Source organism: Cryptomeria japonica, chromosome 10, assembly GCF_030272615.1.
Source record: "Cryptomeria japonica chromosome 10, Sugi_1.0, whole genome shotgun sequence".
NCBI lineage: Eukaryota > Viridiplantae > Streptophyta > Pinopsida > Cupressales > Cupressaceae > Cryptomeria > Cryptomeria japonica.
The window spans coordinates 577,643,834-577,654,856 of NC_081414.1; the positions used below are offsets into that span (position 1 = coordinate 577,643,834).

An 11,023-nucleotide genomic window follows, 5' to 3' on the forward strand; every position below is an offset into this window, starting at 1 on the left:
GGAAATTCCTTAGGAATGTCCATATTCATGACAAAAATTGCATTTGAAAGTTATACAATTTACATTTATAGTCAATCCTCTGAGTGAAGATCAGTTCTTCCAATCTCAGATTAATGGCATCAGGAAGTCCATTAAGGAGTCAATTTCCACAAAATAAAAGCAACAAAATAAAAGCAACTGAGTAATTCTTTTCTTTGGGTTGAACCTAAGTCTTGTTTGTCTCCAGAGCATTTCCTGTTGCCTTTAACATCATTCCATAAATATAGGGGAAGGAAAGGAAGTCTTATCCGAACTGGCATCCTAGAGGGTATGTTTTGTGTTGAATCAAAATCAGGCATCCATTCATTCAGATACAGGCTGCAAGTACCCTTAAACCAAGGACCATTGGGAAATATCAAGTCATTCTCCTCTTTGATAGAGAAAGTAGTAATGAAAAAATCTGGGCCCCTCATTGAAACTTCAATATCACAATGAATCTTTGATCTTCATTCTCTGTCCACCCAGTTTTCTAGCAATTTGGAAGGGCCAAATATCATTGAACTTGTCCACTAAAGTCTCGTCAAGATGGATAATTAAATTAGTAGATTTCCAAAGGGTAATATTTATAGAGGAGATATCATCCTAGTGGTGAACCGCAGTTTTTTATTGTCATTCTCTTGCAAAGTTCCCAGACTCGGACTTGGCAAGGCTGACTCGACTCGTGACTCGGCTATGATTCGGCAACGACTCGGCAAAATAAAAAACCCTTGAAATTTAGAGATTTTTAACGATTTAAAACTTGTTTCATGCACCCATTATTGAATAAAGCTTAAAGACACTATACCATCATCAAATAGAAGCTAATTTGATCACATACATAAACATACATCCATCACATTCGTAGAAATGTAAATTGTAGCTGAAGGAAATAGAAAACATAGATATATAGAGTTATAAATGCTATCAAATGTATATAAAATCCATGACATCAAATGTTCCCAAACATATATGTAACTGTAAACAAAAACAAGTCTATGGCTCAGGCTCTAGCTCATCCTCAGCCTCAGAGTAGTCTATCTGCCTCCTACAAATGCGTCTAAGGTAGGTCCTGGATGACTGAGTAGCCATAGTCTCTGCCTGTGAGGTGCCTGTGTCGGATTGTGCTCTATCCTCCTCTGCCATAGCCACAACCTCAGCCTCTTTGTCTGCTTGGTCAACCCACTCATGGTCCTCCTCAGTGAAGACGGGATCGGTCGACTTAGTGATCCACTCAGACTTTGGATCGATCTCCGCTAAAGTGATCGGAGAGGAGTTAGTGTCCAAAATCTGTCTGGTCCTAAGACGGAGTTTGTAATGAACAAAAGCAAGATCATTCAACCTCTCCACAGACAATCTATTACGCCTCTTCGAGTGGATGTTCTCGAACATGGACCAATTGCGCTCACATCTAGAAGCGCTGCATGGCTGACTCAAAATACAGATGGCAATTTTTTGAAGGTTTGGGGTTGAGGGCCCAAACATTTGCCACCATCTATCTGAAATAACGAAAAGAAAAAAAAATCAAACTCATTTCCAACTTTAAGGCTAGATTATAAAATCAAAAATTAAAATGCATAAGCCATAAACTTAAGAATCTTAAGTTTACATATATTTCTACCTGGCTGCAATTGTGTCCGAGCCTCTATACACATGCTGCTTGCAAAGATTGCCCCTTCTTGATTATTATATTTATCCAGCTGGAGCGTTGTACTTGAGGCTGTGCCATCAGTACACAACTTTTGTACCACTGTATACAAGCCACTAAGAACCTCCTCATCCACCTTGAAGTCATCACAGAATCGAAATGCCAGATTGAGGTAATAGGCTGCTGCATGGATGGGCCTGTGAAGCTGGTTCTGCCATCTCCTATCAATAATCTCCCAAATGGGGCCATATTTATCCTCATCTCCTGCATATATGGACCTAATGGCCTCCTTGGCCCTATCCATACCCTCATATATATAGCCCATAGAGGGCTTCTCCCCATCAACAACTCGTAGGAGAACTACGAGGGGCTCAGTGACCTACACATAATGTTAAACAAAAACAATTGAGTCACAAATTAAATTAAAAAAAAGAAAAATTGCAAAGTTAAATTGTTAATAAATTAAAATTAAATTACTAAATAGTAGATACTAGATACTAAATGTTAAATTGTAATAAATTTACCTAGATGATTTCTCCACAGGAGGTCCAAAAACCCGGCTCATAAAAAATGCAATTTACCACATCTATCTCTGCAGTGGTTGTAGCATAGGATGAGGAAGTCCACTCCTCATCAACAAACATACGCCTCAAAGCCGCCTTTGATTTCATCAAGGATTTCAGTGTGAGGAAGTTTGAGGCAAACCTCGTGATACCAGGACGAGCCAACTCCTTTTGCCCTGTGTATTGCCTCATAATGCTAAGGACCAATGCATGATTGTAGATAAACTTGCTGATATTTTTGGCCCTTTCAACTATTGATTTCACCCATTCAAGCTTACCAATATCCTCCACCATGAGGTCAAGGCAATGGGCCGCACATGGAGACCAAAATTTTTTCGGGTGCTTCTCCATCAAAAGTTTACCTGCAGCAATTTTAAATTAATTAGAAATTTTGATGTGTTAAGAAAATTTTAAATAATCATAGATGCCTCTCCATCAAGACTTGAAAAGTTCAAAGTTTCCCTGCAGCAACATAACTTGCTGCATTATCTGCCACCACTTGCATCACATTTTCTTCCCCCACCTCTTGTATGACTTCCTCAATAGTCTCACATAAGTATTAGGCATTTTTCACATGTGAGGAAGCATCAATAGACTTCAAGAACATGGTCGATCCTGAAAATAGAGTTTCAACAAATCAAAATTTAATTTATTCAATGCATTTAGGGAAGTACAAATTAGAATGAATCATGATCAATCACCTCCGCAGGAAACAAGAAAATTTAGGAGTGTTCTATTCCTCCTATCCGTCCAACCATCTATCATGATGGTGCAACCCTTTTGGCTCCAAGACTGTCGGTGATCCTCTAGCTCAACTTTCATATCCTCAACCATTTCTAACAAGAGGGGGCCACTTAACTCAGCATCAGTAGGGGCTTTAAACCCCGCACCACAAATGGTTATAGCATCTACCATGCCTTGCCAATAAGGAGACTTGTCACAAATAGATTATGATTAGAGTTAGTATACAAAGTAGAGTTCAACTTCAAACTATAAATTTACTTTTAAACTTAAAGCAATCAAATCAAAAAGAATTACTTGGCTGCAATAAATGGAATGTTGCAAAAGTACCAAAACTTGCAAATTTGTTTTCTTGCAGCATCATGAACCTCCTTGTTCCAACCCATGCTCTCAAGCGAGGGTTGTGCCCCAGGAGTACTGCGCGCACAAAATAACTATCCAACCTGGGTTTCCGAACTCTAGGGCCAAAGGTAATAGTGCCACTACGAGGAGTAGAAGTAGAAGCACTAGGACGAAAGGGAGGCATGGAAGAACCCTCTTCAACACAACCTGCGGATGTGGATGCAGACACGGATGCGGATGCGGGTGCATGGGAGCCAATAGCACTTAACTCTTCCAATTGCCTCTTCTTAGTTAACTTTTCTTGTTCATGTGTTTCTAATTGGACATAACAGAAAAGTTTTGCCTCAGCAGTTTGTTTTTTACATACCTCAATATCATGGCCAGGTATGCCGGCAATATGGTATTTAAATCTATTGATGCCACCAAAATTAATTTCTTTACAAAAAAAACATTTTGTTTGATTTTTTTGTCTACCAATAAAGTCTTTAGTATATTTCCAAGCCTAATCCTTTTTAAGCATTGTGAAAAATGATTTTTTTTTTAAACGTGAAGGCTGCTACAATAAGAAAATTTTATAAAGTTATAAACTAATAGAAAAAATCAGCAAACCCTACTTTTTTTTAAGAAAAAATTGTAAATACATGTTTACAATTTTTTTCTAAAAAAATGTAGGGTTTGCACTTTACTACTATTCTACTTCTCTCATTGAAGTTAAGCTAAAAAAATAAAAACATTCAAGATTTGGAAAGTTAACTGTTAAACTAAAAAAATTTAACAAACAAATGAAAAAAATCCATTAACATACCTAAAAAAACCAACAAAATCTACAAAGTTTAACACTTACCTCTTTCAAATGAGTTGAAAAGTCTTGCTATGGACTCCTTGATGCTCTCAATGCAAGCCTATGGCCTCCCCAATGTGATTTGTGGTCTCCTTGATGCTCTTCTTCCTTGCTGGTTGCAAACCTATGGCCTCTTGTTTTCCTTCCTCTCTCTCACTTTTCCTCTCTTCTTCTCACAACTAGCAATTAGAAGACTTTTTAGGGTTAAATGAAAGAGAAATTAAACCAAAAACAAGTGAAAAAGCCTTTTTTTTTTAAAATCGAAATTTGGCATGCCGCTGGCCGAGTCCTGGAGCTCGGACTCGGTGAGTTTTGGCATAACTCGCCCGACCAATGTGATTTGTGGTCTCCTTGATGCTCTTCTTCCTTGCTGGTTGCAAACTTATGGCCTCTTGTTTTCCTTCCTCTCTCTCACTTTTCCTCTCTTCTTCTCACAACTAGCAATTAGAAGACTTTTTAGGGTTAAATGAAAGAAATTAAACAAAAAACAAGTGAAAAAGCTTTTTTTTTTTTTTTGTTTTTTAAAATCGAAATTTGGCATGCTGCCGGCCGAGTCCTGGAGCTCGGACTCGGTGAGTTTTGGCATAACTCGCCTGACTCGCGAGTCAGGCGAGTTATGCCCAAAACCCGCCGAGTCCGAGCCCCGAGTTAGCAAAACTCGCCGAGCTTGGCCCGTCTCGCCGACTCGGTGAACTCGCTTGACGAGTCAGGCGAGTTATGCCAAAACCCGCCGAGTCCGAGCCCCGAGTTAGCAAAACTCGCCGAGCTTGGCCCGTCTCGCCGACTCGGTGAACTCGCTTGACTCGCGACGAGTTTGGGAACTCTGCTTCACACAGCATCCAAAATACTGTCTGTAAATTCAAATGTGGTACGAGCAAGGATGTATCAGGAACAGCAAGCTCACAAGGAGTCACAGCCGAGTTCAGCTGTAGCCTTCAAATCATTGTTTCAAAATTGTTTATCCTCTATTGTTATGTCTTCACCACCTTGGCAAGTTTCACAAATCAAGGAGTTGGCACATCAATGGCATTGTCAATAAAAAATGTTAGAACTTAGAAATGATTGTGACCTCTAAATATTGTCTTATTTATTTTTGACATAATTATCACAGCCTCTTGATAATGGTGCCTTTTTAACCCAAATACTCTTTTCTTTTTTTTAATTGGCATATCTTTGCAAGTTTGTGAATAAAAATCACCACCTTATTATTGCACACCATGTTCAACATCTCATGCCTATACTGGAAGTATAGGTTTATGTCCATCGTATTAATCTGTTTTATTCTATAGGAACTTCGAGATTTATTTTGTGTGGTCTCTGGTTTTTAGCTTCAGTTGGTATCGAACTTCTTTTTGTTATATTTATGGTTCAATCTTCTCTTTCCTAGTAGATTGTTGGCCTTCAATTTTTCTTTGCAATGGAGATTGTTGTTCACAGGCCCCCTAGCATAGTTGTCTTTGCTTCTCAGATTCACAGTGAATCCAACTCTAAATACCATCTGTCTTATTTGAGATGAACTATCCTCCAGATCATTGGCAGGTTATTTGTAGTTTGTTGAAACATGACACTTGTTTCTTTGTAAATGTTAATCTGTTTTCTTTCTATGCTAGATTCTAATTGTTTCATCTCTCCACCTTGTTTTAGATCAACTGGTTTACATTCTAGATCATTTACTTCCCAAGGCATATCTGGAATTTGATGGATAAATACTGCCAAAACACTTAAATTGCACCATATTACATCATGCCTGCATCTCTTACCATATGTGTAGTCTATTAGTCCATGGTGCAATGAAGGCGCCTCTTATTCAGATTCCTGCATATTGATTGGCCCCTTCCCAATTTCTGGAGGTTCTTCCTGGAGTTTTATTTTTTAGAGTTCATTAAATCCATGTTGCTTGGCTTAGATAATGTAATTAGATAATCACTATGGATTGTGGAAATCTGGTATCATTAATTAGATAACGCAGCTTTTAAGTCTTTGGTTTATTCCATTCACCCCAGCCAATCAGAGGACAATGGAGGCAGTGTAACTTATATTATTATATAATTGAACTTGACAATTTTTGGTGCATTTCATGGATCTGTGTTATGCATCATACATATCATTTCCTGTGCTTGAACTGGGTATTAGGTGTAAAGGCTGAAGGAGTTCTCCAAGGGGCAGGTTCTTTATCAAATAAATCGATCCACATTCTTTGCATGTTTTTCCTGAGGCATCTATAAGAAGAAACAGGTTGTTTCATTACTTGCCATGAAAGTTTCCCGAGACAATATGTTGATGCTAATCTCTTGATTATGTAGATGTTATTTTTGGTCCATCTAGTATGTCTGATTGTAAGTGTCGTTCTTGCTTGCATATTAGTGGTCTTGAAGAACTGCTCTTAAAATAGAGCCCTTGTTTCTAGTGAAAAAATATCCTCCTTATCATATCTTTTATATAGTGTCGTTGTCAACTTCCTCTCCCGTGACTAGATACTCATATCCATGTATCAGATATCAGATATGGATATGATACTCTCAGATATGACATGGATCATTGGATACCGTATCCAGGCTTATTTATATATGAGCCTATATTTGAGTCATATCCGATATGTCTGGATACAGTAACATCCAAAATTTTCAAAAAAAATTCAAACATTAAAAAGTTTTCGCACATTTAAAATCACAAAAGATATAAACAATATTTCAAAAAGAAATTCAAACATAAAAAGGTCTTCACACATTTAAAATCATAAAAGATATAAACGTGATATAACAAAATAATTATTGTGAACAAAAATATAAAAACCCAAAAATATATAAGATTTATTTAAAAAGTTTTCTATACCCTTAGATGTGGAAATTTGAATGTCTGTATATTTTAATAATTTCCGTATCTAATCATATTTGTGTCAGCATAACAGGGGATCTGGAAAATTCACCCTATCCACATCCGATACTGAATCCGTTTACATCCAATTGCTTTTATGATTCATGCAAGATTTACAAGTCTGAATTCACTGGCTTAATACTATTTATTGTAATTCATCATGCAGGAAACCTGAATATCTACACCGAATGATACAAGTTGTGCTGGATGCTTACTACTCGAGCAGGCAAGGAACTCTGATTAAAGAAGCAAGGAAATTGATGAATCCAATGGTCATTCAAAGACTGGAGGTTCTGAAGGGCGTAGTCGAACAGAATTTCATGTAATTGTCAGAAAATTATTCCAGATGCACATTAGCTTGAAATATTCAAATATTCTTCACTGTTGTTCATCATGCCTGTATTGGGCTATAAACTGTACAGTAATATCTAATCGTGTCTGACAAATCCAGTTTAAATTGTAAGTTCTGTAGATTCTGTACATTTGAAGGGTAAGACATTTGATATGAGGTGTATATGCCAGAATGTTTGAGAAGGGGAATTCAAATTGTAAAAATAGAAATGAAGTTAACCCAAAACAACTGAACAGGATGCTTAACTCAATTGGTTTGCTTAATTTTAATCGAGTGCTAAAATTCATGCTGCATTTTAATTGAGTGCTGAAATTCTCCTAGCTCTAATTCATATAGCCTTCACTGGACACTTCAATTGACCCCATTGAAATTGGGACACAGTTTTTGAAACATTAGTTTGTGAGGGAAATAACACATTATGGTAAAAGATATATTGTATTGATGTTGACCCCATAATACTGTAACGATAAACAGAAAAGGGTTTGTGGCTAGCATTATTGCAGTGGGTATGATATTAGCATATTCTTTCATTTTTTCTTGGTTAGTTGCATATGCTATTTGTATTCTGCTTGAAGTTATAAGAGATGTAAAGTTCACACCAAAGAATAGCCCAAAGTCTAAGAGTGCGCCAAAATGGCAAGGATGATGCTAAATTAATATAAAATTTCGCATTTAAAGCTTTGGCAATTCACAATTGTTTCAACAATGTTTCTGGGAAAAATTGCTGCACAGAGAAGATGTTGGATCAATGCTTCCGGCCGTGCAATGTTGTCCGTGTTTACAAAATCTCCTTGGAATGTTTCTGATGAACAAGAGCTCCAGAATAATGATAAACCAGCAGTTTTTGTTTTTCTGTTATTTCACAAAGGTCCCCTATATATTATTTATTTTATAAAGACTAAAACAGATGAGGATACCTCTAGTCTAGCAGAACTATGCCTTGGGTCGATTCTTTTAAGCTTTCCAAGGTTAGAATTTTGAATGATCTTAAGGTGTTTTATAAATTTTTTATTTGTTTCCTTTAATACAAAAGACATTTAATTTGATATTTTTAAATATGTGTAATTTTAAAACTATCTAGATAATTATTAGTATAAAAGATAATGTAAATACCTTCCAACTGTTGCCCTCTCTCATTTCTAGCTTCTACCGACCTCCTCACCATATATAAGATTTGTTTGATTTGATTTTTCAGTATATAATATATGTAATTTTTTGATTTACCTTTTGGAATTTTTTAATAATATATATTTTTAATTTCATAATATTATTAATCAATATAAATATCTTAAAGGCATTTAAAAAATGTGAGATATTAAATTGATGCTATTTTAAAAATATTATGTTTATTATTAATGCTACTACAATGATAACCAAAGGTAGAGTTTAATGTTGACCGAATATTTTAACTTTTTACTTCAAATCATTTGAATAATGCAAACATAATAAAATTTATTAGTCCATATAATAAATAAAATATTTTCAAATTATATCTTTAAACACAGACACATTAAAAAGCAGCATTGGGGTTGCAGTACCTTTATATTAAAATAAAAAAGTTATTACATCTGTTCAAAATAGAGAGCATCCAACACCCATTAATAGGCACAACCATGTACAACCATGTATAAGAGGAAGCTCATGATACAAATTTGAGAAATTGCGAAATTGCTTTATCTCTACTATGCGAATAAAGTTGCATGTTAAACTTGATCTCGTTTTTTTCCTTTTTTTGGTACCACTGTCCAATTCTCTCTTGAGGTCCCTTCACCGTGGCACACATCTGTCTTCCGTAAGGATCCATTTGGCATCTTTGGAGGTCCAACCTTTCTGATGCAGAGGTAAGGGCAAATAGGACTTTTGGATAAATAAAAACTTGTTTGATCACATTACTCAATTAGGAGATATGGTGAGGATAAAGCATCATACGAGTCTCTCAACTATCTATTGGAGTCTTAACATGGTTTGATACTTGTAAGAACGTCAAAAGTTAGACCTTTGTGACTGTTCCAAAAACAGAGACTGTGAACACTCTTAGGACAGTCAACATGTTTGCTCAACTAAGCTCAATTGAGATACAAAATCACTGTCTTGTGAAACATGGTGACTCCATGTATCTAGTACTCTCTCCCATAGACTCATGCAAACAAAAGCAATGGCACTTTTTGATAGTTCTTCACTGGTTAAGGAAGAAGTAATTAAGACCGTGACAACAACTTCCTTAGGTCAGTCTTAAAGATTGAGCCAAATCCAATGCTTAAAGGGGTATGACACTGTTGTAGCTTGATGCTTAGGGACCCCAACCATCCAAACACCCTCGACCAAGCACATGCAAGCGTTGATCTTTGACAAAAATGATAGTTTTGTTAAGTTTATCAGACTGCTGCTATGACTCTCACAGTTATCTTCTCTGGGACAGTCATACAGAGAGACTTGTCCTTTGCATACAAAGACTTCATATAAGGTAAGATCACGAGGTTAGACTTAGGGTCATGTTGTGACCATTTCACACATCGCCCCATTAGAATGGGGACCCCCTCTTTTTGCTTTAGGTTTTGCTTTCTCTTTGCTTGTTTTTTTCTCTGCTTTTTAGGGTTTTGAGTGAGTGAGTCATCGGCCTGGGCTGGCTAGATTAGGGCTAAACCTTAGAAGCTCATTTTAGGGTTTCTTTCAAGCTGAGTCTAGCCTAATTTTGGGGAGTTGTTAGCCGTCTGCCTGAAACCTCAAGTTTACCAGAATGAAGCATGCCTTTCAGGAGAGTCAAGTTGGTTAGATCAAGGAATAGGGAGAATAGGTCTCAGGTCAGGTCTAGATTGAAAGAAGGTTTTCTTGTCGGGGTCCTGTTTGTTTCCCTGTCTAAGTCAGTTGAGCAGAGCCAGTGAAGAAAAGGAGTTGGTTTGATCAAGTTTGATGGAGGATGAAGTGAATCAAGGTAACATCTAGTTTTGAAAGGGAAATTTTGCCCCTGACCCTTCCAGAGGGTCCAGGGCGAAAATCATTGTAAACCTCTTTTTCTCCTCATTTTGGACTAAGTGATACATCCTAGGGCATGTTTGGAGGTGAATTGATATGTTCTTGCCTGGAGAGGGATTTGATTGATTTTTGAAGAGCAAGATGATGCCTGAAAGAGGATTTTCGCTCCTGACCCTTCCAAAGGGTCCAGAGCGAATTTCATCCTAAACCCTATTTCTTGCCTCAGACAGATTTGCAACCTTGTTCTTAGCTTGGAAAAGGACCTAACTTTACCTTGTGAGATGGTTTGAGACTTGAAAACTGAGCAATTTGGCCTGGAATGGAGATTTCGCTCCTGACCCTTCCAGAGGGTCTAGAGCAAAAATCTTGTTAGAGCTTATTTCTTTCTAACTTTGGCTAAGTTTTCATGTGCAGGGTCTCTTGGAATGAAGATTGGACATCATTTGATACCTTTGAAGATTTGGAAGCATGCAAAATGAAGAATTTTGGACAAGAAGGGAAATTTCGCTCCTGACCCTTCTAAAGGGTCCAGAGCGAAATTCCCAAATGCTCTCATTATGCAGTGAAGAAGGTCAAGTTTTTGGCATGAATGAAACGAGAACAACTTGCTTTTACCTATTGAGGTTGTTTTGAATTGGAAAGAAAGGATTTTGCCCAAAAGGAGAAGAATTTTT

The 11,023-nt window shown here is 37.0% G+C and overlaps 1 protein-coding gene across 1 annotated transcript in view; it reads left to right on the forward strand.

Annotated features, from left to right (window-relative positions):
- Nucleotides 1-7,669, forward strand: part of LOC131042759 (uncharacterized protein At4g37920) — an 85,882-nt gene extending 78,213 nt beyond the window's left edge. Inside the window, exon 6 of the mRNA XM_057976077.2 lies at nucleotides 7,191-7,669. Coding sequence (XP_057832060.1) covers nucleotides 7,191-7,350 — 160 coding nt within the window. The 3' untranslated portion in view covers nucleotides 7,351-7,669. The remainder of the gene's footprint in view (nucleotides 1-7,190) is intronic.
- Nucleotides 7,670-11,023: the final 3,354 nt, after the last annotated feature.